Raw genomic sequence first — 27,180 nt, 5'->3', positions numbered from 1 at the left:
AGGGGTGATGGAAGATGGAGCAGCTTTGCTTATTTAAAGGTCCGGAGCCCTCGTCAGCCAATCAGCAGGGAGGTTCCATTTTGTTTTCGGTATTAGAGGCGGGCGGCGCGGTGCCCCCGGCGCTCGGCGGGCGCGGGGCCGGGCGGAGCGCGGCGGGCGCATGGCGCGGCCGTCCCGGGGCGCGGGGCCGCGGCGGCCCCGGGAGCGGCCGCGCCATTGGCTGGGGCGGCGGCAGCGCGGTGGGCGCAGCCAATGGGAGCGCGGCTTCCATGGGGCTTGAGTTATTAGGCGGCGGGGTAAAAGCACCGCGCGGCAGAAGCCAAGGAGAGGCCGCGGGACCCGCAGCCATTTTTCTGCAGTGGAGCGAAATGGCCAACTGGGCTTTTCCTTTGTTCCATAAAGGGGGATCCGCCATGTGAATCCACACCACGCGGGGTGGTGGGAGCCTCTAGCGCGGTGCCAGACGACTCACTGAAGAAGGAGGATTTAAATATATATATATATTTCAAACCCTTCACCAAAAAAAAAAAAAAAAAAAGTAATGCGGATTTTTTTTTCACCCTTATGATTCGGGATCCATCTTTGTCTTGTGTAACTAGGTCATGGCACACCCTATGTCAGCAGTTAACAATTTCGAATGCCAACAAAAAAAGAGTAAATACATTCTTTTTATATTTTTTTCGTTGTTTTGGGGGTTTTTAAGCTTAAAGCAGCTCTGATGACTGAACAATAAATTTGAGAGACTTCTCTCTTGTATTAAACACTTGATTCCTGGCCATTTTTATTAACTCCTTTGGTGCTTAAAAGGTAATGTTTTAAATATAGGTATAGGAATAGTAAATTCTGGCAAAAAAAATAAGGCAATTTTACTATGATAAGCTTTTTCTCTTTCTTTCCTCTTACATTGTAAGTACCCAATCCATTCTGTCCTCGCTAAGTGTAGTTTTCATGTTAATGTTACTGAAGTGGTCCTTATTGCTAAGCCTTCATTTGCATGTCTTATGTTTTTGTCTGTTTAAACCAGTTTATGCTTTTTGAAATATTTTACTTATAAAGCAAACTATCTGGCTAAGATATGCTTAAAAATTGTTTAGCACCAGTAAATGTTAACTAGGTGTTTTCACACTGACATGTGCAGCCTAAAACTATTGAGGAGAATATTTTTAGTGTCTGCGTGCTCTGTGGAAAAACACTGAATGTCCTTTTTATGTACAGAGTAAATCTGCCACAGGAAGGTAGATTTAAGCCTCGAGCAGGAGTCCTCGCCTGTGTACGGTCAGTCAACATAGCTGGACTTTTTCTATAGCTTTTTTTTCCCCCCTTTTTTTCCTCTTTTTTTGATGCTAGACCAGTGTCATACAAAGATCCGTAACTTATCTTAACAAGATCCGCTTTAGCTCGCAAACTTACGAGAGAAGTGGTGATACAGATCACATATATATTTATAGCCATTATTTTAAAAAAGAGTAACAACTTCACCTTCAGAGCTGCATTCAACTATGGTGTGCGGGTAAGTAAACCCTTTTGCCCTTGCAGAGGAACAAATAGCCCAGGCCTGTAGCTAATGGTATTGTCCTGGGTGGAAAGATCCCAATGGTCGTCTGAAAGCGGTGGCGATCTCCTTCTCCTCAGAAACATCTAACAGTGCCTCTGAAACGTCTCTTTTCAGGGAGGGATTTGATTTCTCTTTCTGCACAAAGCTCTTGGTCGTCCTCAACCCTGGGTGGGTTTGGTTTTTTTTTTTTTTTTTGGTGCGGAGAGATGCTGTGAATCCATTGCAGGCATTACGTGGCTGTTAAATTAAAAGCACAAAAAAAAAATCTGCCTGTGAACAGTAAGATGTTAGTGAGGTTGATGTTAAAAAAAGGCGAGAAGACGGTTGTGGTGGTAGGGATCCCTTACATGTTTTATCCGTCTAATTACAGAAGCTCGACAAAAAACAGGCAACAAAATGGGGGGGTGTTTTTCACGACGGTGAGTCTTAATGGCGGATGTCTCCCTAGAAAGCACTGTAAAATCCTTCATACCGAGAGGCAGTGACTTGGAGAGAGGGGGGAAAAAGGAGGTCTGGAAGTATATCCAAAATGAGGGAGTTTCCTTCCAAGTGAGGGACCCTTTGCAGCCTGAGTGTTACAGATGGAGAGCCGTGACGCAGTTGATATTCACAGCAGTTGTGCTTTAGTGCCGCCACCCAGCCCACGAAAATGGCCTCCCCGCCGAATTCTGGTGGGTTTATTATGTGAAAGGCTGCGGCAGCGCCGTGTCCCGGGCGGCGGGAGGGGCGGCCGGCGGCGGGCACGACGCTCCCGGTCGCGCTCCGTGTTGTGTGAGGGCAGCCGCCATCATGGCTTCTCCTTCCCTTCGGCGCCGCGTTCTCCTCAGCGCTGGGCGGTGGCGCGGCGGGCTCTCCCCCCGCTGCCTCCCGGCCCTCCGCGTCCCGGGCGCTGCAGGGAAATGATGGGTTTGGGGTGTTGGGTTTTTTGTTTGTTTTTTTTTTTTTTTTTCCCTTTTCTCTCCCCTTTCCCGCCCCCCTTCCCCCAGCGCTTTGTGAGGGGCTGTGGAAGGGCGAAGCTGGGCAGGGAGCGGCGGCTCTTTCTCCCCGCGCACAACATGGCGGGAGCGCCCTGCGGCAGCGGGGCTGGCGGCGCTCCAGCCGGGCCGGGCGGGGGGGCGGCCGGCCGGGAGGACAAAGGCAGCTCGGATAATGCCGGCGCAGCCCCGGCTGCTATAAATAACACCGCCCTTCCCCCGCCGCAGCCTCCCGCTCTCTTTATAAACAGCAAGCCATGGAAGTCGCCTAATGCAGAGGGGGGGGAAAAAGAGGAACAACCAACAACACCCCCTTCCCTACACACATAAGGGGAAAAAAAAAAAAATAAAATGCACAAAAAAATTAAAGCCCGGGCAGTGTGGAAGACGGGGGGAATCAGCAGCGCTGGCCGCGGGAGGGGCCGGGCGGCGCCGCCACCTCCCCGCCCGGAGCGGGTGCGCCGGGGGGAGCGCGGCCGCCGCTCCCCGTCACATGGCTCTTTGTTGTTTTCCTTCTCTGCCTCTCCTGGGCTGTTCCCCCCTCCGCCATCACCCAGCCGGGGCAGCGCTGCCCTGCCTCCTCCGGCCTGCAGCGCCGAGCTCCCCGGGCCCGCTCGGGCAGGGCTGGCGCGGAGCCGGTGCCGTGCTGCAGTGGAGCCGCCATGGCCCGATGAGGTGTTACATGTGGCGTCTTTTTTTTTTTTTTTTCTTTCTTTTTTTTTTTTTTTTTTTCTCCTTCTGATTTGTTTTTTTTGGTGGGATTTATTTTTTTTTTTCCCCGAGCAGATTCTGCTGCAGCTCGCTTTGAGTGGAGGCTGAGGGTTATCTCGGAATTTCACAAGCCTCGCTGTGCTCTGCGGGGAATTGCAGCTTGTGCTCACTGCAGACCCAGAGTAGGTGAGCCAGGAAAGCCTGGCTTGAGCAACCACTTCAGAGGGCAGGACAGGGAGGAAAAGCAAACACAGTAGAGAGGTGGCCTCCCTGGTAAGGCTAGAGCAGGACCGTCCTGCGGACTCTGAGGGAGGGAGAAGGTAAGTGGCTGCTTGGCAGAGGCTGTCTGCGGGAGCGGCATGTGCCGGGCAGGGTGCGCCCTGCCCGCAGCTCCTGCGGCTCAGCACAAGCCGGTCCGTGGGTTTGTACAACCTGTGCTGTGGTATGTGCCGAGGCTCAGGGCTGTTTCCCTGCGAGGGAGCAGGGTGCTGCCGCGAAGGAGGCACCGCAGCCCGCGCCTTTCGCAACAACTGCGCTCATCGCTCCATTCCTCGCTCCCCCCCTCGCTCCTCACCGGGTCAGCCTCTATGTCGAGAGCAAGCGACAAACCGTCCGCACAAAACAGAACACGTTCCCATGGAGGGGGAGAAAACCAAACAAACCAACAGCAAAACCAAAGCTCTTCCGCAGTGCCAGGCTGGCGTTGTAGCGCTGCGAGCCCTGTCGGGGACTGCGGCGCTCGGAGCTGGGGCCGCCCGACCCGCCGCTCGGTCCCTGCCCGGCCGGGAGCGCCGGGCCCGCGCTGGAGCCAGCGCTGAGCACCCGGCCCGGGTCACGACGGCTCCCAGTGACCGTCTGCTGGCAAAATCGGAAGGAACGGTGACGCTGTTCTTAGCTGAACACCATTAAAATGCTCCTCTGGTATCTCTCAATAGAGGTGAAAAGCATTTCAGCTTCCTGGAAATGGCCGAAAGAGGCGACGTGTAGATCAAAGTACGGCGCAGAGCTGGGCTCGTGTTTGCAGGGGTTTTTGAACTGTAGTGAAAATGTTTCTGCAGCTTGCATCGTAATGAGTTAAGTCAGCACGTGAAGCGACTAAAAAAGGCATATTTAAACAGCATCGGGCTATTAACTTTCCTGGGATTTAAGATTTATGTTCAAATATATATTTGGCTGTTAGCTATACCAGCATTTAAACCATAACGTTGATCTGTTCAACCCTGAAGCAAACCAGTTCTGCCTAACGCAGCTTTGAAGCGACACAGCCAGACCATAATACTGTGGGAGCTTAGACAGCTTTGTCTGTACTTGCATCTCTCTGCATATTTTTCCAGGACTCTGATCTTTGTCTGCGATTAATCATTGTCCAGGACGGCTGTTCCCGGTGGTAGAATCCATGAAGTGCTCCAGCTGGGAGAGGTCCTAACGCGTGTGCCTGGCGCTGCGTACGTGCAAACCAGGGCCAGAAATTGCTGGGGCAGCAGGCGCTGGACAGCGAGCCTGCAGTGCCGCCCCAGTGAGTTGTGTGAGTCCTCAGCACTGCTGGAAGTTGTTTTTGTAAGTCTGAGCCGAAAATTTCTTTCCGTTTTTTAGAGTTTCTAAATGACTATAATGTTCAGTGTAGTTTAAAAGTCGCCAAGGCAGTTGAGACCAGTTGTGCTCTCAGAGTGGGTGGTTTCATGGCTGAACCTCGTATCTGAAAAGCGAAGTGTTCTGGTACAGCGTGTTTAAATCCCAGAAAGGTCAAACCAGACTTTCATACTTGAGTTAGACTGACCCTGGTTTGCTGCGTGAGACTCTTTAGATAAAGAGATCTTTCAGGGGAAAGGGGGGGGGGGGAAGATTTTTTTTCTCTGAACAGCTTGTGGTGACTCTGTGCACATTCTTGAAGCAAAGGAGTTTGTTCTTGCCCACAGCGTCCCTGCCTGGCATTGTTGAGTGGAAAACTCTTATGCTAATTATATCACTGTCTGTTATCAATAAGAAGTGATTTAATTTCTTTGGCAAAGTGTTGCAACAAGAGCAAATTAGATTGAGAGGCGAAGTGAAATAAAAAATATGCAGCTGTTCTGCCAAACAATGATCCTGACTGTTTACAACATTTTGTTTTAGACTGCCTTGTACACAGAATCCTTTATACTGAAGGTTTTAAAGTTACAATCCACTGCTTGTGCAAGGAAACTAGATTAATAGTTTATAAAAGACAAAAGCGACCAAGGTTCATCTGGTTCAACTTCCTGCATTATGCAGGTCTCTTGATTTTTATGAATTTTTGGCTTTTTCTCATTTGAAAGAATTTAACTGCAGCATAGCTGCATCTTAGATAAAGATCAGATTTTCATTTTCAAATGGGCTGTGAAAGGGAGTAACATAAGGGTAAATTGTTTCCATCAAAAATCTACCTGACAGACTAGAAATCAAAGTACCTTTTTAAACTTGTCTAGTTTCTGCTTTCAGTTTCTGGATGTGTCTGTCCCTCAGCCTCCTTGGCAGAGGAATGCTCCATGACCAGATTTCCATCCCCTCATAGATGTGTGCAAGCTGAGCATTTAAATACTCCATTGCAGGCTGCAGAGCTCCCCCTCGGGTCCATCTTTACTAATCCTGTAATTGTTCCTGCTCCCGTTTGTCACCATTTTGATCTGGGCAGAAGGGGACAGAACCATCGGCAGTGACCATGCCCGAGCCAGCAGCCCTTCTGGCTCAGATGTGTCTGTCAGGCATCCAGGGATTACTCCAGCCTGTGTTCAGCTGGTTTCCCAGCAGGCTGCTAAAATGCTCTCGGATCTGCTCCTTCTTGGGATGACAACCCTGTACTGTAGGATTGTGCTCTTTGTTTTGCATGTATGGCTTTGCTCTGGTCCTCTTGAAAACTCTTAGTGTTGTTGCTTGCAATGGCCTTTTTAAATTATTATTTTTATTTGATACTCCCTCCTGATACTGCTTAGTGTCACCTACAAACTTGGTTGGTTATGATTTTATGTTTTCTTCCAGATAAACAACCAATCTGCACTGTGGGTGTTTCCTGGTTCCCGGTGTGTGTACACACACCTCAGCAGTGTCAATATTGTGTCAGGAGGAGGTCTGGTTCCACACCGTCCCTTGCCACACCCCAGTTGCATGGGAAGAAAGCCCGGTTTAGGAGCTGGAAGGGAGCCAGAGGCACACTGCAACACTTGCCTGCCCTGGTGTCTATTATGTAGCCATTAAATAATGCAGAGCTCAAAACAGGTGGTTGCAGGACCCGTAAAAGAAAGATGAGAGGTCTGGGGCAGGGTAGTTACAAAGTACATTTTGAGACCTTCCTGTTAGATGTTTTTTTTTTTTAGACGTGATGCCTCACTACATACTCTGTATCCAGCTGTTCATTCAAGACCTAAATACATTAGGGACTTCTTCCCCTCTGTCAAATTTGAGATTGGAGGAAGGAGGGGAGAAAATTACATAGAACAACACTTGCATTAGACAGTTTTATTTTTAGGAAACCAGGCTAAGAATATAAAAGGAATATTGAGTAGGAATATGGACAGGGTATTTGCCTGTTCAGATTTTCTTGCCATGAAATTTTTCATTCCTTCCTAAGAACAGCAGATGATCTGTCTAGGGAATTGTCAGCCAAAATAAGCAAGCTGCTGACAGATTTCACCTGTGTCCCAGCATGCTCTGAGGATGCATAGGATGTGAGCCTTGAACAATGACAGGGAATCACTAGGCTGTGTTGTTTGGCTGCCGGGGTGCAGAGATGCATGGTGACACTCAACAGTGGAACAAACACTTACTGTGTTTAAAATCCAGACAAATTTTGATGGATATGTTGGCTATTTGCCATAGCAGGGAGAGGGGGAGTGTGTTACTTTTTAAACTGTATGTGATCATACTATTTCTGCAAGTATTATTACAAAGCCACCTCTGTAAGGTAGGGAGTGAGTGCTTTCAGAGATCTAATCTTTCTCGAGCTATAAAGGAATAAAGAAGCTGTTTCAATACCTGACTTGCAGAATGTTTTGTGTTGCTTCTTGCCTATTGAAATGCTGCTGCCATTGAAATGCTGTGATCCTATCAGGATGTAGAGCTGGTTATTTTTTAGAATGCTTTCAAGCTTATAAAAATCATGAAATAAATCAAGACGGCTGGCAGTTCTAATCAGCATTCTAAAGCCATCGAATTACAAAACAGTTCAGTTCAGTGCTTCATGGCCCCTGAACAGTGCAGTTCCACAAAAATAAAAGAGAAAGAATGAAAAGAATGTACCATTTAAAGACGCCGGGCAATTCCAAAGCTTGCATCAGAAGGAAATGAAGATACAAATAAGTAATCTAAAGGATATTTATGCATTAAATTACTTGTGTCTCTGGACACTTCATTAAACAGTCTGATATGATGGTAGCTGGGGACCTGGGAGCCATTTTAACACGTGCAGCACATACAAGGAACATTCTGATTATAAGTGATGGAGTATAAAGCGTTGCAGCCAGAAACCGATGACAAAGATCAAATGGAATGAGTTCAGCTTACAAATGAGAGCAGTGTCTTCCCAGTGGTGCGATGCGACACGAGACCAGGACTTTGTTTTGCCCTTGACATTGCCACCATTACTCTCAATCCTGCAGTTAAGGATTTGCATCTTGATTTATTGTTTGACAGGACAGTGGGGAGTGCCCCAGCTGGTCCCCCGAGCCCTGGGTTGCAGCCGAATGGGCCCGAAGGCGCGGGGTCGGTGAAGGCTGAGCCGTCCATGGCTCCCTGCGCTACAGCAGCTCGCAGTTGCTAAGCAGCTGCGGGGCTGTGTCTGCCTGTGCTGTGCGAGGGGAGCAGCACGGCTTCCCCTTGATCGCTGGAGAGGAGCCGGCAGCATGGAAACGGGAGCAGTGGCCGTGGCAAAATCGCTCCGTTCCTGGCTGGCTCACGGAGCCGCTGGCAGAAACGCTGGAGCGAGGAGAAGGGACACTCGGTGGAGCAGGGGGTGGCAGGAGGGGCGGGAAGAGCCAGCATATGTGCACAGCAGAGGTTACAAAGACAGCAGATCCTGGCAGAGCGGGGGGCACACACCGAGGAGAAAGGAATGGGAGAGAGGCCAAAGGCACAGTTCAGAATTAAAAAAAAAAAAAACAAAAAAAAAACAGAAGGAGAGTGTGGCATATGGAGAGGGGAAATAAAGCAGAACTTGCACAGCCTGCAAATAATTGAATAGAAAATACAGGAAGAGGGAAGGAGCTTGATTCATTACTGCCCTTCACCTTGTGGAGACAGCTACACCCAGGAAGAGGAGGTGTGGAATACAACAGCATCCTTCATGTTTCACAGTGAACTGTAGGTTTTACATTTCAACCCCTGCCATTTGTGGGTTTCTCCTTTCATAGCCCATGCCTTTTGTTCAGACCTTACTCCTGCAGCCTCTGTTCTTATCTTTGTCTACTTTCTGAGTTATTTTTGAACTTGCTTTAGTTTTTTTTTCTTTCTTTCTTTAGGTAAGTTTTAAATTAAAGTACCTTTTCCAGATATTTCAGTTGTTTTAACCTTCAAGAGGGCAGCCATTGCTAGTTTCTAACTGAAGTTAGTTTCCACTAAACCCACACAGCCATTGTTGCATTTCTGCCTGTCTCTCTCCTGGGAGCTGCTGATGCAGGACAGGGCTCTCTTTGCTTCCTGACACCTTCCCCTGCACATTGTCTTTCCCTTTCCCTGGGCAGTGCCTGCCAGCGGTCCGGAAGGACTCGCAGTTAGCAGCGTGCAGGAAGAGGTTCCTGTGGCAGTAAATTATCACAAGCGCCTGACGTGTTGCATAAAGGGGAGTGAAAAAAGTGTCAGGAACATCTGCAGGGGGTTGTGACCAAAAGGGATCCTTAGTTCCACCACTGCCCACATGAAAAAGCACTTCATGGTGTCGGCGCCTAACGTGCACTTGGCTGTGGAATAGGAAATGCCAGTGGAGCTGGCAGGGAAGCAGGAAAGCTGGACATTCCTCTCCTCCAGGCACAGGACTGAGGGGCATGGCTTGTGCAGCAGGGTGGGGAGAGGAATTTAAGCTCATGCAGCTGTTGCTCTGCTGTGACCAGCCCAGGCTTGCTTGGAGGCCTTTCGACTGAGAACACTTTTTCCCAGGTCCAAAATTGAGTCCTAAAAGGAAAATGGAGGAGCCCACTCATACTTAACAGTGGAAATTATTTGCTGTGGGTGCTGTGTGTGTAGTTCAAGTGAATAAAGTACTTGACAAATACACAGCCAGATGTGTTCTGTACTTAGAAAATTTTTGTCTAAGATGTCTGATTCGTGGGGATGCTGTATTTGCTTCCTTCTTCCATTTGCCTGGAGCCCTTATCTTTGAACAGTCACTGTCTGTACTATTGTTAGACTCGCAAGACCATTAAAGATCTTGAGGCACTGACATTTTACAAGCAGATCCAGCTGCCATTCACATAGGGGCATTTTTAACCTTATGAGGGATCCAAGTTTAATTAGAACAGTATTAACCAGAAAATCTCCCTAACTCAAGAAATCAGGGCTACTATGTTAATCTCAGTAAGCAATGAGGAACTTGACAATGTGCCTGTTGTTATGAGGAGATTCAGGAAGGGTGAGATGTGTGTAGGAAGGGTGAAACACACAGGATATGTGCCATCAAGTACAGAGGTGTAGAGCAGGGCAGGGCAGTGGTGTGGAGCAGGGCAGGGCAGTGTGCCAGACCCAGCACTGTCAGCTTGTTGCTCTCTGTGCCTGCCCTCACCACCCCACACCACTGCTTGAACACCTTCCTGACCTGCTCTGGTGACTCTCAGTGAGGACATCCAGCCAGGCCACTCTGCAGTGTCAGCCCAACCAGCTCCCACAAACCAGGCACAGGCCAAGAGTCACAGCTCTAAAGCAAACATCACTCAATTACAACCTGGTTTTATTTCCAGCGCCTCAAGTTATTAATTAACCTGCTCTGAGTATCGCTGTTCCTGTCAGGGTTTGCTCTGGCCAGGTTATGGCTGCTCTCAGGTCTGAGAAATTGTCAGTCTGGGCCTGTGCTTTGCCTGGCCATGCTTTGACAAGCCACAAGCTCCTCTGGCTCCTGCCAAACCTCCACCTCTATGAATGAGTGTCTTGCCAGTCAGCCAATGACAGAGCAAGCGCTTCCCACTTAGCTTTACCCATACATCCAGCACTCCACAAATAACAGGCAGAAATTTTGGTGTCCCCCGTATAAATAGAGGATTTTATCATCTCTTCAGTCTGCCATTGCTGCCTTTCTGTGGGAAGTTTGCACAGATATCAGAGGGGAGGATGCAAACTTCATGTTAATGTCAGTGCTATGCATTACTCAGCAAAAACCTGGCCCTACTTCATCCACAGTTCATTCTCTTATAGCCTACTTCACCATCTTTTATTCTCCCCCTATGAATATTCCCAGTTTCCCCACATCCTTGTCCAAAAGGTTTAAGAGCTTCCTGCCTGGGCCAGGTGCAAGGGTGCAGGAATGAGGTGTTGATCAAAGCCTGACTCATGACTCTGTAAAACACACATTTATTCAGGCCTCACTATAGCTCACATAGTGAAAAGTATATTTAGGAAGCCAAACCTGGGTTCACTTAAACTTGATGTTCTCTATAGTCACACAAAAAAAAGTACAACTCCGCATATTTCAGGTTTAGGAGAATCTTCCAACATAATTTTGGGGAGCATAACCCAGATTTGGCAATCCACAGTTGACTCACCCACTCCATATTAATACCTCCTGTGTAAGCTAAAGCAGCTGAATGCAACTCCTCCCCTGGTTCTGTGGTCATCCTAATTAACACACACTCCTCTTGGGTTCAGTCTTCCCTTGTTTCTGAACTAGCAAGTACATTAAAAGAAAATATCCCTATCCACAAGGAATTACATAATTTTGGAATAAGAGAAGGGGAAAGTGATCTGAAGGAAGCAGATACTGCAGAGTGCTCCAATTTTGAAAAAAAAAATAGCATCTTCGTGCTTTCTGGGTTAGGTGGAATGTTGGGTAATGAAAACACAGGAAGGCCTAAGCCAGAGGGATTTTAGAGGTTATACAAAAGGGATTGGTTGGATACTGGCTAAGAACACACTGTGTTGCAAGCAAAGCTGTTTGTAGACCTTTTCCCTAAATTTCCCCAAATTACTTCCTGATGGGATGTGTTCTCTGCTGCAGATCTGGATGCAGAAGGGCATCTGATGATGACTAATTTCATGCAGATCTGTAGCAGATCCCTGATCTCTGTCAGCTACGAGCAAAAGGCTGTGCCTCACTCTTCTGAACCCACTGCTTCTGCCTGTTTCCATGGCAAAACCAAGCCCAGCTCCCAAGGCAAACATAACTGCAGATCTCACCTGAAATGAGGTGTTCTGAATCCCTCTCTCCACTAAACCTCCAGATTGCCTTCCCAGCACAGAGGCAGGGGATGAGATCCAGCATTGCCGTGATAGCTCTGCCAGCCTGTGGTGACAAATTCCTGCCCGTGGCTCAGGGAAGCCATGCCAGCACTTCTGGTAGACACACATCCCCAGATCCGTGGAGGCAGAGCTGTGGAAGTGTTGGCAGACACTCACCTGTTCATTTCATGCTTTTCAGAGATCACTCATTGTGTTTGATGTCCCAGAAAGGCATAGGATGATCCTAACCTTGTGTTACCCGTTTTTCACAACAGAATTTGGCTTGAGAGCTCACGCTTTAGTGAGCAACAGAAACTTGAAACTGCCTCTAAGCACCTACTGTATCAGGATGAGATGTTACCACGTTGATTTATTCCAGGTTTGTAAAATGGGGTGGTTTTCCCCCACAACTGCAAAGCCAAGAACTCAGTTTCTAATGAAAGGTGAAATTCAAAACACAGCACATTGGCCATCCGTGTACCAGATAGGCCATATTTGGCCCACACGGTTGGCACCCCTGATTTAAAGAATACCAGAGAAAATAACCAAGATACAGTTTGTGTTCCCTATAAATAGCTGCTCACCAGCTAGTCCTGAGTGTGTGGTTTATGAATAAAGTTTGTCCAAACTACATCAGAGTGCCTGAATATTCTCTGCCTGATTTTGCTGAATTGTGTGTCTTAATTTGTCTCACACCTCCCCTTGCAGACCCTTGTTCTGTTTTCTTTCCCAGCTCTCTGAACTCCCTGGTAGCATTTGGACAGATTTTACTTAGAGTTTTTCCAAAGATTTCTGCACTGATTTAGTGCAGGGGCTACTTGAGCCAAGTGAAACAGGAGCTATTTCTAAGGCATGAAAAGGCAGAAAGGAAATTTTCTTATTGAAATATAATTTTTCCATATCACTTAATAGTCTAGAAAGTTAATGCCTTTCTGGCAGCACTTCCCACTGGGAAAAAATATGGTTCCTACTCAGCCAAACAACAATGTAATAATGTTTTAGGTTGGGTTAAATGTCTCAGAGATTGGCAAGTGTCACAGCCACCTTGCCTTCCGTGAAAAAGGCAATTGAAAGCCCTTGTGGAACAAGGGATTTACATCAGTAGGAGCTACTACACAAAAAACCAGGCACATGGCAAGGTTTGAATAGATGGTGAATCATGTGGCCCAAGGGATATTTCAGGGTGGGGGCATGTGTGTAAAATATCAGGCCATGAGGACCAGATGGTTGAGCTCTGCATGTGTGAGAGGAACAGTGAGAAACACTGCAGAAATGGAGACTGAGAAGCAGCTGAAAGTCAAGGACACTGGGGAGCTTTGCTTTTGGAAATTATGTGGAGGGTTTAGTGAGGGTCAGAGCAGTGTTGGCACTGTGAGCAAAAGCACAACTGAAAAGCAATTTTGTTCATTTGTTCTGTAAACAGGAGGAATCACCTTGAGTAGTATATACCTGCTTTGTCATAGGCTTCTCCTCTCACACTGATTCTGTCACCAGAACTTTGTGCTGTGTGCAGGGACAGTTCAGCTCTCCCACATCATAATTCCCCCTTCCTTCTGTGCCCTGTCCATAATAAATTCCTTGGGGCAGAGACTCCCTCAGTAAGAGTCTGTGTGCACATGACAAGCTATTGTTGGCCTTGTACAACATCTGAAATTTATCAGAGATTCACTTGACTTACTTGGTAAATCCCATTCCTTAGGCTCTGTCTTTGCTATTGTGAATTTTTCAAGGCATTGCTCTTGCTCAGTACATGCTGGAGTGGGACTTCATAGCTGAAAACATAAACAATTAATGTCACTGGTAATGTTAAAAAATAAATATTTAAGACTCTGTCTTGTTATGCACTTTCTTTACTAAGTTTATGAATATTCCCTTGGACATAAATGGGGTTAGTTGTTGTTATGCTGAAGTCTTTGTAAACTGGGCTTTGTGTTATGAAGAAAAAAATTAAGTGTATTTCAAAAACATAGTTCTGATGACAATAAGGAAGAACAGGTCCCCATTCTTGTCCAGTTTGTGTTACCAAATAAACAATAGGAGTATGCAGCAGATGGTCTGTGCAAACAATATTGAACCTAATCTGTGAGTCTTTTTTTGAGTGTTTTCATAACTAACCCGAATTACCTATCAATACCATCCAGAGTGTTAAAGCATCTTTTAAAAATCACAAACTACCAGCAGTGTTCCTAAGCAGTGTGCTAACCTTTCACTCCTTCCTAACTTTTTCCTTGGCAATCATGAAGCAACAAATTGGCACCAAGACTGGAGCACGAATATTTTCCATACCACACTAATGCCCTGGTTTTGTTGTGCTCACTGAGAACCTCCACACACACATTGACCCCTGAGCTGCAGATGTGTAAGCTTTTGATGAAAGAACTTGTGCCAAAAGCAATATTCAGGCCAAAACTGAACTAGAGAAGGACACTTACAATTAGTAATGATTATATTTGAATTTCAGTAATAGAGGGTTGAATCTTCTTCCATATAAATCAGTGGCACAATTCCATTTTAGATTTTGCTTTTTTTGGAGTCAGCAAAATAGGCTCAGCTTTTGTCCAAACCTAAATGATATGCCTAAAGCACTGCATAGCTAGTAATTAAAATAAAGTACCTGAGACACCGAAATGTTGTATTTTATCCATAATAAGTTGACTCCTTACAAGTAGAACATCCATTACTTAAAAACAGTCTTTGGAGTGTTTACAGTTGTATTTGTAATCTGCTTATTTTATATTGCTTCATCCCAAATCTAAAGGTGTACAAATCTATAAGTTTCCTGAAGTGTATAATGTACAAGGAGACAAAGCTGTGAGAAATGTAAAGATTGTTTTTTGAGACTTGGAAAAAAAAAACCCAAAAACAAAAAGAAAAAGCAAAACTTCACACATTAATAATGAACCACAAAATACTTTTATCCCCCCAAAAATCCCCTTTATGTCAATAATTAACTTGAAAAAAAAAACCCTGAATTCTTCAGTTACAGGATGACTGTTAACTCTACCTGCTGATTGTATCATGCATAGTGTGATACTGGGTTTGAGCCAGGCCCAAATAAATAATTTCAGGATAAAACAAATGCTTTCCTGGCCCATCCATTCCTGTGCCATTGGAATGCTCTCAGCCATTACACTGGACAGGAGCTGACAGCTTTTCCTGTGTTCCAGATAAAATTTATAAGACTGTGGCTCGCAAAGCATTTTTGACAGTTTCTATGTACTTGCATTAACTTTTCCCCCAGGAAAATGGTGAATTTTAAATAGGTGTGAATTTGAGCGCTTTTTTATTGTTATAATTTGAGTTATAGTATTAAGTATTACAGGTCCTTCTTCTTATCTACTGCAGAAATATCCTTTTCTAGCTTTTTGTTTGCCCTGTGCACAAAGCAGGACCCTCCTCGCCCGAGTGCAGTGGTGTTTGTGTTGGGTCTGGAAGGCCATCTAGTGACATAACTGCGCAGGGGAAAATGAAAAGCCTTACTCGAATTGTGTTTGGGGCGTTTTTTTCCTTACTTGAATTAAACGGTCTTGCTACACCCCAGCGTGTCCTTAGGGGTTTGTTGCTATTCCCACAAGCGGTATTAAAAAAAAAAAAAAATAGAGGACATTTTTATTTCTTAAAAACAAACTTACTTGAGAGAGAGCACAGCGCTAATTCCTGCCAGGAAAGGAATAAAGAAATGGGAAGGGGGTTTTGTGCTGAATGGTGGTAGATTTGCACCTGAGCGGGTCTGTCCAAAACTCAGTGTCACTCCCCTGACCTGTGCATTGCAACCAAACATAATCCAGCAGTTATGATCCTCTTCCAGAGCCAAACATACCCAGCTGTTGTGATCCCCTGCGTTCCGTGGTACCAAAAAACACCGCATGGAAGCCTGGGGCCACCACATCTCTGCAATTAAAATTAGAAATTCCCGTTATTTTCATTGCAGCTCACCTTGGGTGGTGAGCAGATGACGAGCAGAGCTGTCAGTTCTTTCCCAAGCAATAAATCAGTGGAAAACAGGCAGTGAATCACTGCCAGTGCCAGCGCCAAGGTGCCTTTCCGGGGGTGCCTCGGGGGTCTCTGCCTGCCCTCACCGCGCCTGGCACCGCTGGGCCCTCGGGGCCGGTCACGCATCGGCGCTGAACTGGAGCGGCCCCTCAGCGCTGGCCACTTGGCGGGACCCAGCACGGCGCTGGAGGGGCTCCCCCTGGGAACAAATGGAACGGGAATAAATAAATGGGGATGGGGTGTGTGGGTGGAAGGGCAAAGGGACGAGGCCCGATGGTGCCGGGGGATGGAGCCTCGAGGGCTGCCCGGCGGGACGGGCGGGCGGAGCAGCCCCGGCGGGTCTGAGGGGACGCGGCGCTGAGGGGCCTTCCCGCCGTGACCCCGAGCAGCCGCAGCCTGCGGGCGGCCCCGGGCCGGCGATGAGGCCCGGGGTGCGGGGGAGGCTCCCCCAGTGTCCGGGGGTGGCCCCGGGCGGGGCCCTGCGGCACCTGAGGCGGCGGCGGCCGCGGCGCGGCCAATCCCCGGCGGGGCGCGGGCGGCTCTGCCCGCCCCGGGCGCGGAGCGGGAGCGGAGCCTCGTCCCGGCCGCGCTGCGCCCTCAGCGGGCCCGCTCCGCTCCCGCTCCATGGAAGCGGCCAACGGGGCCGTGCCCGAGGGCGCGGCGGAGCAGCCCCGCGGCCCCGCGGCCGCCCCGTCGGGCAGGAAGGAGGTGAAGGTGGTGATCGTGGGCGACGGAGGCTGCGGGAAGACGTCGCTGCTGATGGTGTACGCCAAGGGCTCCTTCCCCGAGGTGAGGGGCTGCCATCCCCGCGGGGCTGGGGGCCGCAGCCGGGGCCGGCCCCAGCGCTGGGGCCCCGCCAGCACCGCTTCTCACAGAGTCCATTAAGGTTGGAAAAGGCCCCTGAGATCATCGAGATCCTTCTCCCTTTGCAGCAATACGCGCCCTCTGTTTTTGAGAAGTACACAACGAGTGTGACGGTGGGGAAGAAGGAGGTCACCCTGAACCTGTACGACACCGCAGGTAAGGGGTTCCACTTTCCTGCGAGGGGCAGCTCCTGTGCGGCCACTGCCATGGCACCACTCAGGGACATTGTCCTGGGACTGAGCCCAAACTCGGCCCAGCCTTTCGTAACTTCAGGCAAATAAGCAGAAACTGTATTACTGTAAAATGTTGCTCCTGTGAGCGCACACACCCCCATTTCTGTTCCAGCAGATCTTTTCAGTGTCGGCTTAAATCAGCTCAATATTTGAAGACTGTAAAGTTGGACAGGTTTTCAAATTGCTTCTCTACCAGCATAGTTTAGCCATAGCATTGCAGGTAAGACTGCTAGAGACGAAAGTACAAACAAACAAACCACCATTACCTGTTGCATATTATTGTGCCTTCCAGAAAAAAAAAAAGGATCGATTGTCTAATGGCAGTTCTGGTCATCGACTCATTCATTATCTTAACAACCCAATTAATTCAGAAACATCAAACAGCAACCATATCTGGAAGTATTAAACCCAGTTCCCAGATGCAAAGCATAATACAATCAACCAGGAAAATATTTTAATCTTCTGCCATGTGTGATTGAATAGGGAAGGAGAAAAAGGCTGGTTTGTGTTCAAAATCAAAAGGCTGTGAAAATGCTGATAGTTGTTCAGGTTCATTTGAAGAACTTGTGAAATGGTTTGTGTTCAACTTCACTCAAAGTTCCCAGACTCTGTTATCCAGCTGCTTTCCTAAGTGAACCCTAAAATTGACACGTGCTTGGTTTCAGCTCAGTGTAAATCACCTGTTTCAGTTCAAGCCTGTGGAGTTGTTCCAAATTTACAGCAAGACAAATAAGAACCAAATGCAGTCCAGTCATTTTTAATAGTAATAAAACACACTTACCTTCTTGTATACTGCACGTGATAGCTGAAAACATAATTTAAAAGACTTTTAATCTAAAAGTAAATTTCACTGCTAATTTTTACTACAGTGTAGTAGGATCCCGAGCAGCCAATTTGCCAATGTGTCTTCTTGTGTTAGTGTTACTGTTCTAAGTCCATTTAGTTGGGATAACGTGCCTTCTACTGAATGGCAAGGGGTTTTAGTCTAAGTCTTAGAGGAAAAGAGAAGGACTGGAATCTGGTATGAGCACCCAAAGAGGAATTTCCTTAATACAGGGTGTTGGCACCAAGAACCTACCACTGCACTCATGATTTTTACGTTTGTTTGCCGTCAGTGTGGACTTTTTGCCTGACACATAGTTCCTAGCTCTCATTTAAAATCCCCGTGCCACACATTCCAGCATTTGCCTTTGGAGTCTCTTCCAGGCTGTAAGGAGCATGGCCTGGATCCAGAGATTGCAGTGGGCTGGGCAGGTCCAGCATTGCAGCACTGAGCTCTCCTGAGCCTGGCAGGAGTGCACAGCTCCTTGTGTCAGAGCTCAGCTCTGCACCAGACCTGCAGCCACCAGCAGCCCAGGGACTGCTCACTGAGCTGATGGCTTATTGCAGAGTCACGACAGTTTGGGTGGGAAGGGACCTTTAAAGGTCATTTAGTCCAGCCCCTGTGCAATGAACAAGGACATCTTTAACTAGATCAGGTTGCTCAGGGCCCTGTCCAAGCTGACCTTGGATGTTTTCATGGATAGAGCAGCCACAGCTTCTTTGGGCAGCCTGTGCCTCATTGTGAAAAAATTTACCTTTATATCTATTGCAAATCTGCCCTCTGATATTTTAAAACCATTACCCCACATCCTATAATTTCCCTGTTCATGCATATAACTTTTAGTGTGTACCTTCCACATTGAATTCACAGCTGTAAAAACTGATTTGGACTAAAGCACTGCTCCACTGAAGAACAATGGGGTGTATTTTGTGTCTTGTGAGACACTTTGGGAAGTGGAGCTGCCATTGTTGGTGTGAAAGAGCAATTGCTTTCCATCTCTCACCTGGAAACCTCGAAACCCAACATTTTTCACCTCCCAAAACAGCATAATGGCCACAAGGCTACAAGTTTCTTGAAGCTGTTGACTTGTCTCCTCCCTTCCTGTTAAATTTATTTCACTTTTCATAAGACACAGCAAGAATGAAATCAGGGAGACTGTCACTTGGGTTAAGACATTTAACTGGGAGAGGGAAAAACCTGAATTTTGGTTCTGTTTCAAAGCTGCTTACATAGTTTTATGTTACATATCTATAAACTCTGTCGAACTCAAGCAGCTTTTCAGCCTCTTTCTGTAACTGGAAGTTTTGCTAGAGGAAGGACTCACTTGAGCACACATTTTAATCTCATCCTGTTTTTAGTAGTACAAAACTGATGTTGAGTTCCTTAAGGGTTAGACTAGGACCATGAGTTGTGTATTTTTAGGATCTTGCTTGGGCAACACTAAATAGAGCTGGGTGTACTTCAGCATCATGGAAAGGTAAAGGACAGGTTCAGCTCCATGGGCTGTTTAAAGTTAGAAGGATTCTTTGTATTGTCAAGTCCTGTGCAGCTCAAACATTTGATCTTTTCCTACTTACTGAGGAAGGAGGACACAAACAAAAAGCTTAAGAAACAAAAGTTTCAAGATACAAAAGGTACTATTTTCTTGACAAGAATTTTGGTAATAAATGAACTTAATGGATTCATCTAAAATGTACCAGAAAAAGAACTTTTGGTGAGAGTTTTGTACTGTGCTACTGTGTCTTCCTCATCAACCACTTCTCGCTGTTGCAGGAAGTTGGTGGTACACATATGCAATGTGTAAAGGCTTTCTAACGTCACTTGTCTGGTCTGCAAGCAGCCTTTGCAGCTGCTTTTTTCAATTAAAATTTTCCACTTCCAGCGGTGCTTGACAGAGGCAAAGGCACTGAGAGGTGAATGAACTCTGTAGTTTCTCCATGCCAGGGGAGCAGTGTCGGTGCCCTAGGTGCAGTTCAGACACGAGGCTCAATTCCTGGTGCAGGAGTTTCTCAGAGCAGAGAGCAGAGCACTGCTGGGCTGGGGAGGAAGTAATGCCTCATCATTGTGGGTACTTGCTCTGCCTGACAGGAAGCACATGCAAGGCCTCCAGCGAGGTTTTTCAGGTCTCTGATGACAGAAGCACAAGGTCTTCTGAGAAATTTTAAAAGCCAGTGAATGCAAGAATAACTCCTCATAACTTTGACAGGGAAATCATGCCTGAGTAAGACAGAAACCGCAATTTTTTAATTGATGTGTGCCCCTCCTGCCCCAAGTGTCCTCTTCTACCAGTTTTCTTCCTGCCAAGCATGTCCATTTCCCAATTTGTTTTAAACTGAATAGGGAAAAAACATAGCTGGCAAGCAGCTCACATGCTGGCACTTCTTTGGTGGTCAATGGACAAAGGGGCGAGGAAGAGCAGACAGAGGTGAACATGCACATGAGACTGAGACCTGTGGTTTCACTTCTCCTGTTCACCCTCAGCCACCACCAGAGCTCCCTCCCCACCACAGCGATGTGGTTACACAGCATCTCCCAGAGGCACGCAGGACTGGGAGCTTGGCAGAGAATTACCACATTTTAGGTGAATTCAGTTGGGTGGAGTTTTTCTTTAGAAAAACCCGAAGTTTCTGATGATACAATGAATCGAGGAAGACAGAGGGGTCACAGATGTGATCACACGTAAGCAGATACTTAACCAACTCCTCCACAGCGTGTTTTGTGTTAACTGGGGAAAGAAAATAACTACCTGTGTTTGAGGAAGCACACACAGGGCTTTGCATAGACATTCAGTTACTGCTTAGGTTCACCTCTGTTCCTCCTTTTTAAAACTCTTAGAAAAAAGACCTAAATCTCTGCCAAATTAGCTCTGACCACAGGCTGAGCAGCTTTACAGAGAAAAAAAAAGTTTCCCAGGCCCTTTCTTGCATTTCACCAGCAGCACTTGAGGACAGGGGGTGAAAGAGATTGTTTTCAGAGAGGGAGATGTCTATGTTTAGATACAGCTTGATCTGGGTCCCGTTACATCCTCAGCAGCTGAGGAGCTGCATCTGAACTTCTAAAGAGCAGCTTCCTTCTCCTTCCCCATGAGTGCTGCAACCTAAGGTTAAGAAATTGCCATCTCACCTTCCCCTTCTGCTTTCTGCAGCCCACCCTGTTCTGCACTCTGTATCCAACATTCCAAATGCACATGGAGCCATGTTTTATGCAGCATTTTCTCATGCATTTATTGTTTGCTTCAAAATCCATCACTGCAAATGGATTTGAAGATGAAGGAGCAGTTCACTAGGGCATATCTATAATTTTTGACCTGCAATACAACATATTGTGTCACATAAGTAAATACACTTTTTCTGTTATCGTATCCAGGAGAGTGTGAATTTAGAGCTTTGTTCTGATTCCAGGCAAATAAACATGTTTCTCCCAAAGGGACAGCCCTGTCTGCCTCACAAATTGCCAACAACAACTTGGAGGACCTTTTAATTTTACAAGTTATGTTGTTAGAAACTCAGAGGCATGAACTTCAACAAGAAAAACTTTACACAGCACTAGAGGAAGTTAGGAGGGAAAAAAAAGTTTGGCACCTGAACTATTTAATGCATTTAAGGGATTATCTCTGCAACAAAATGGAAATCGGTTGCAAACAAGTAGATGGTTTGGGAGAATAAGAAGGGATAAGCAGTACAATCTTTGCTCTGAATGTTTATACAACATGCATAATTTTGTCAATTGTGTATTATTTCTGGATTAAACCCTGAGATATCAATCCCTCTTTGTCCTGCACCTCCCCACAGAGCCCACAGCTGTTGTGGAAGCTCAAATACAAAGTGGTCCAAATTCAAGATTCCCATTGTACAAACATCTCAGGCAAACTGAGTAATGGCTTATCCAGCAGGGATTGCCTTGGAATAAAATGTAGCTCAACCAATCATTTAAAATAAGGAAGGGAGAAAAATATTGTAGCATTATTTGCCTTCTAGTATCTGCAGTTCTTCAGATCGGAGACGAAAATGTGGCAAGTGATGAGTACATGACTTTGGACTGAGGCAGGTGCCAGAGCAGGAATCATTGCTGTAAAGTTGGGACACACTGAAATTTTCTGCATTCCTTCATTTCAAATATCAACATGAAGATTTGAGATGTGGAACTTCCCTGTAGGGCAGTTTCTGGTCTGTGTGTGGATTGTGGTGACAGTGGGAAGGACCAGCATTCCCAGTTCTCCTCATGGAAATTCAGTACCTCACAGACACGTGCCTGATTCCAGCATTCAGCTGACATATACACCTTCTAAACACTGCTTGAATCATGCTTTCTTTCTTGTTAAATGAGAAAGATCGGGTTTTTTCCTGAGCTGCCAGCTGTAGCTGGGAATTACTGCTTTCTTGAACTTAATCTCTCAAAGCAAGACACCTTCAGGCCCTGGCATGGTGATTACTGTAAGGGGAAGAGTACAGGTCTGAAGCAAATCAGCTGCGTCTTGTAACATCACGTGCTAGAATATCCCTAATCAGAAGTATGACAAATCCCCTGCTTTTCCAGAATTCAGCAGAATTCCCTTAGATCTGCTGGGGAGTCCTGCTTCAAAGGCCTGTTAAGCCTGGCTCATGCTGCAGCATGGCTTGTACAATCCTGTGTGTAATCACTGCTTCCTCTCAGCTCATCAGGCTGGGAAAAAGCAAGTTTGCCACTAAGGTTTCTACTTCACCATTCCTGTCTAGCAAATACAGTGTTTCTTCTCGTCACAGCATCACATGTGCAAATGATTATGGGGACTGCCACTGTCAAACTGAAAATATTTAATAATAATTGTCATATTCCTCTTGATGACTTTATTTTTGAGCAGTAACTTGACAGTTGGTGTTTAGAACTGCTTCTAAGCTCTCAGCAAAGGACAAAGCAGGCTTTTTATTAAAACCTACCAAGGATGTGCTCTATATTCTAAACCATCTGTTTTGTCAGTGAGGGGGAATCTCCTGTACTCAAGGGAAGGAATTTTACAAGTATGAAAAACTTGCAGTCTGTGCAATTATAGTACCATTGTTCTTGATCTCCAGTATGTGTCTGTACATATCCCCATTGTTCTGCTTGCTCAGGACAGAGATTTCTTCATCCAAACCATCCTGTGTTTTTCAGGGCAGGAGGACTATGATCGGCTACGGCCACTTTCTTACCAGAACACCAATGTCGTGTTAATCTGTTACGATGTCATGAACCCCACTAGCTATGATAATGTAGCAGCCAAGGTAAGAGGCTTCTAAATGAATTACACATGCCTGATGTATGACAAGATGTCAGTTTAGAAATGCTGGTGATTTTAGTATCCTGTACCCTGGGCGTGTAGATGCCCAGATCACTCATCCTGCGCTGAGCTGCAGGTCACAGACCTTAGACCTGGGGCTCACCTCTCCATGGCTCCCAAGTGCTCAGGACCTGGGTTGACTATCACTAAAAAGATCAAACACCAGCAATTAAATCACTGTTTTTCTGTAGCATTGTTACATGACTAACATTGCACATCTTAGAATCAAGACTACTTCCATCACAAGTGTATTTATTTGCAGAGGAGAGATGAGAGCAACCACTTCTCTGTGCTGGGATTTCTGAAACGTTCCAAAGCATTCTTGGACATAGCACCAGGAAAACAAAGAAAGACTTAGTCCAAATTCTCTTTTGAAATGTGGCTTTAGAGGAGCTCCTCAGAATTTAAACAGATGGTAAATAAACATTTTGGCATAGAGACAGATGCCACTATGTTTTTATAAAGCAGCTGACTTTGGGTAGGAGTTTTAAACACTGCTGGGATGTAAATAGTGCATATAATAGTGTTAGTCTAGCCCCCCCGCTAGACTAACTCCAAACTCTGAAATTGCAACTTATATTAAATGCTGCTTGGCTGTATTGTTTTGATTTCAGGAAACAATTGACAAAATAAAAAACAGATGTTTTTCTACCCCCAGTGGTATCCTGAAGTGAATCACTTCTGCCGGGGTGTCCCGCTCGTGCTGATCGGCTGCAAGACAGACCTTCGGAAGGACAAGGAGCAGCTGCGCAAGCTCAGGGCTGCCAAGCAGGAGCCCATCACCTACAGCCAGGTAAACTTCAGTGTTTCTACAGTGGTGGCCTCTTGGCAGGAGATAAAGCACGTGATGGCATTGCTCCTCACAGATATGATCACTGACACTGCAAAATTAGGTGATCCAGATAAAGAAATGGTTGACAGCACTAACAGAGGTTTCTCTAAGTTCTTTTTGGAAGTGGTCAAATCACCACCCATTTTTAATGCCAAAGTAAAGAGAAATATGAGCAGTTTTAAAGGACACAGCTATCTGCCTTCTATGCTCATTACATCTCATTCTTCTTTCACAGCTGGGTTATTACTGTTACAAGTTTGTAAGCCTTCACAAGTTTGCTGGACTTCCTTCATAATTGTTATTAGCCTACATTGCAGCCATCACTGGTGCTTTGAGCAGTACTGTGATAAAGACTGGAGATGTTAGGAAACCCATTCCAGTATTAAACACACTGACCATTCTGGAATAAATGTATTTTGCAAATCCTACTTAAAAATAAATCCTTTCAAGGCCAATAGCAAGAACATCTGCAAGGTTTCTCTGACATGAGAGACTGTTCTTTGAAGTCTCTAAAGTAATCTTAAGAAAACTACATATTATCAGTATCTCTAAGTTTTATGAAGCAGTTAGATTTATGAGTAGCATTATGTCACTGGCATAGCTGTCCTAGGTACAGGAGAAAGAGTGATGGAACAGCTTGTCCCATGTCACACAAGACCTTTCTGCTCTGGTCCTCCAATTTTTCTTTTACTTTTTTCTAAACTACAAAGCCATCCTTCTCCTCTTACCTCAGAGCAAGAACAGCAGCTCTCAAACCGAGACACACGTCCAGGGAACAGGGTCAAGTGCACTGTGACCTTGAGTGAATCACCACTTCTTCTAAACAGCAGGAAAATAAACTGCAACTGCATCACCACAAAACCATGCTGGGCCTTTTAGTTTGTCTCCCTTGCAGAAAAGGTGAGGTCCCAGCCTGTCACTATGAGCAGTTGCAGATTGTCCCTTGTTTGCGTGAATAAATCCCTTCATCATCCTCACATGAGAGAGGTTCCAGGCAAGCAACAGGCACTTCTGGCCAGTCTGCTGAGGCCTCATGCAGTTAAAGTCAAGGACCTACATGTTATACAAACTTTGTCTCCTATGTGAGCCCTCCCACTTGGTTTTTCCTCCCTGAAATATGCTCTACCTCAGTTTTTTACAGCTGATGGCACCTTGAGCCACAACGTGATGCTTCCCATGCCAGGCACAGAGGATCTGAACAGTATCTGCCACCACTGCAGCTTACAAACAACTGGAAGGAGACAAACTGCTTAAATATGAAGAAACACCACCCCCCCCACCCCCCCAATAAAAACCCAAGTGACCCCACTCCCAGAAATTACAATGAATAATTGCAGAGTCTGTGAGCCACGGGTTGCTGACCTGGAATTCACAGTAAAAGACTCACAAGCATTCAAACCTGGGGGCTGGCTCTGCAGGGACAATAAATGGATCACAAGTAAGAAATCACTGTGCTTTGTCTGTAGTGATTTCACACAACCAGCATTGCATGGAAATATTTTAGATTCAAGCCTGTTCCCATTGCATGGCTGGGAAATGCAGGCACCCATTTGTTTTTGTGAGGATTTTGGCTGAGCCCTTGTGATGTTTCAAAGCAGAAGTCAAGCTTCCTGCATGTGCACCAGCAAAACAAGGCAAGGCATCACTGCAGATTCTGTTCTTGCATGTGACATTACTAAAGGTGACATCACAGAATAGTTAAGGTCAGGCCTGAAAAAAATACCACCATGTAGACATCTTATCCTCACTTAAGTACCTACCTCAGCATTTAGTTTAAAGAAATTCAATACTGGGAATATTTTTGTGCTATCAGGACTCTGCATCTCAAGAGTCTCTAATGCTCTGAACTCTCAGGCCAGGCTTTGGTTCAGCAGAGTGGAAAAACACCAAGTTTATTTACAGTGCTTCAGTTTATTACCAATGCCACTCACACTCTAGCACTGCACTCAGAGACAGCTTCTTTCTTCATGATTGCAAAGATGTACAGATTAATTCCCTTTCTTCCCAACTCACCTTCCTTCACTTATCCACCGAATTTACATCTTTTCTTACCTTTTTGTTCTTTCCAGGGTGAGGCAGCTTGCAAGGAGATTAACGCACAAATTTACCTGGAATGCTCAGCAAAATGTCGTGAGAACATAGAAAATGTTTTTAAAGAAGCTACAACCATTGCACTGAGTGCCATGAAGAAAGCCAAGGGCCACAGGAAACAGAAAGTGTGCTCAGTGTTATGATCTGGACTGCACGAGAGCCAAGTGATTCAGATTTTATAAAAGTTTCACTTTAAAAACTTTTTTTTTACATGTTCGTATTCCTAGGATAATTTTTATTTTAAAATTTTAATTATTTTTAGTATTTTTGCACTTTTGTTACACTGTTCTCACAGAGTTTTCAAAGCTGTTTATCACAGTTAACTCATGCCGTGTGCCTTCACCCATCTGCCTTTTGCTTCTAAGTGTGAACAACTCACTATTTAAACTGCAATGAACAGCAACTGCTACTATAGAACTTAGCATTGGTGTTTTTCTTCCTCTGCAAAATAATTGTGGCATGTTAGAGCTACAATTTACTGTCTTTTTCCAGTAGAAAACTCACATCTTTCAGAAGCAATGTTAGAGCAGCTTATCAGGCACCTTTGAGGAGACAGAAGAAGTTTTGTCTTAACATTTTCAAATTAATTAGCTCGGTGGCAATGGCAGGAATTGGCATCAAGCTGCCCCCTGAGTGCAGATGGAACATCCACCACCTCCCAGGACCAGCTCTGCAGACCTGCACCTCAGAGTTCTTCAAGGCCTGCTGCTGGAATGGAAAGTGGCATTTATCAGTGGAAATACGTCAGTTGCTCCAATTAAATAATGGAGTATCATGGGAAATGGTTAATTTACAGCAATCAAATTTAGAAGTACTCCAAGCAGCTACTACGTGTAATGTTAAGTCAGTCTTATAATAAACATTTACAGCCTATTTAATACAAGAAAGATGCAAATCATGATGCACACTGGAGGAAAATTTCATTCACTTCTGAAATAATCTCTGCTGGTATAAATTAAAATTTTCCCTTTTGTGATGAAGTTGTCTAAGGATCAGGGAGGCTCCCACTGCACACCCTGGTACATGTGCCTGCTATCTCCTGGTTCTTTTGCACATCCCCCCACTGAGATCTCAGACTGTAGAAACAATCCCTAGTTTGTACTCATCATAAACCAAACCTGAGAGAGGAAATGAGGTTCCTGCAGTACAGGTGTTGCTGAAAGCTTTCTGTGTAAGGCAAACTGTACATGACCAGCTGGTGCAAAACTGTTTTGGAGCAAGCCATCATTATTGTTTTACAGGCAGGTAAACAGGTCTTGACTCTTGAAAAATATTTTTCTTTTTTCTCCTAACTTGTTTTGATTTAATTAAGATTTGTGAATACTTATGAGCCTAAAATGGGAAATTAAATTAATTGGAAGTTTGTGCACATCCTTGACTATTGAAAAACCTTGAAGAATTGTGCAGCCTTTTCTCCACTTGTCACTAAAAGAACTAC

At 45.8% G+C, this 27,180-nt stretch overlaps 1 protein-coding gene and 1 long non-coding RNA gene across 6 annotated transcripts; one reads left to right on the top strand and one right to left on the bottom strand.

Annotated features, from left to right (window-relative positions):
- Positions 1-1,418: 1,418 nt before the first annotated feature.
- Positions 1,419-15,978, bottom strand: LOC128797434 (uncharacterized). Its single transcript, XR_008434129.1, has 3 exons — positions 15,547-15,978; positions 13,289-13,382; positions 1,419-2,444 (listed from the first exon to the last, which is right to left on the bottom strand). It is a non-coding gene; the product is annotated as an uncharacterized LOC128797434 (long non-coding RNA).
- On the top strand, positions 1,477-27,141 carry RHOF (ras homolog family member F, filopodia associated). Of its 5 annotated transcripts, XR_008434128.1 has the most exons (8): positions 2,420-3,204; positions 3,316-4,233; positions 4,611-4,797; positions 16,536-16,623; positions 22,654-22,763; positions 23,478-23,612; positions 24,783-25,089; positions 25,721-25,811. XR_008434128.1 is itself a non-coding variant. In XM_053959965.1 (7 exons), exons 2-7 carry the CDS (start codon positions 4,151-4,153, stop codon positions 25,883-25,885), a joined length of 768 nt encoding a protein of 255 aa, XP_053815940.1. In that variant the 5' UTR covers positions 1,488-1,510; positions 3,316-4,150; the 3' UTR covers positions 25,886-27,141. The 5 variants fall into 5 exon arrangements, 4 of the variants coding, with proteins under 4 accessions (XP_053815941.1, XP_053815940.1, XP_053815939.1 ...); XM_053959965.1 differs by lacking the exons at positions 2,420-3,204; positions 24,783-25,089 and adding an exon at positions 1,488-1,510 and having other exon boundaries at positions 25,721-27,141; XM_053959964.1 differs by lacking the exon at positions 24,783-25,089 and having other exon boundaries at positions 25,721-27,141.
- Positions 27,142-27,180: the final 39 nt, after the last annotated feature.

Source organism: Vidua chalybeata, chromosome 18 (genome assembly GCF_026979565.1).
Source record: "Vidua chalybeata isolate OUT-0048 chromosome 18, bVidCha1 merged haplotype, whole genome shotgun sequence".
In the NCBI taxonomy this organism is placed as follows: domain Eukaryota; kingdom Metazoa; phylum Chordata; class Aves; order Passeriformes; family Viduidae; genus Vidua; species Vidua chalybeata.
Note: the sequence above shows the minus strand (reverse complement) of the source record. Positions and strands in the feature narration are given on the sequence as shown.

Coding starts and splice junctions, on each gene's coding strand:
- RHOF (XM_053959965.1), top strand. CDS start 4,151: ATGCTCCTCTGGTATCTCTCAATAGAGGTGAAAAGCATTTCAGCTTCC. Junction 4,798..16,535: donor CACTGCTGGAAGTTGTTTTT/GTAAGTCTGAGC, acceptor CTCCCTTTGCAG/CAATACGCGCCCTCTGTTTT. Junction 23,613..25,720: donor AGCCCATCACCTACAGCCAG/GTAAACTTCAGT, acceptor TGTTCTTTCCAG/GGTGAGGCAGCTTGCAAGGA.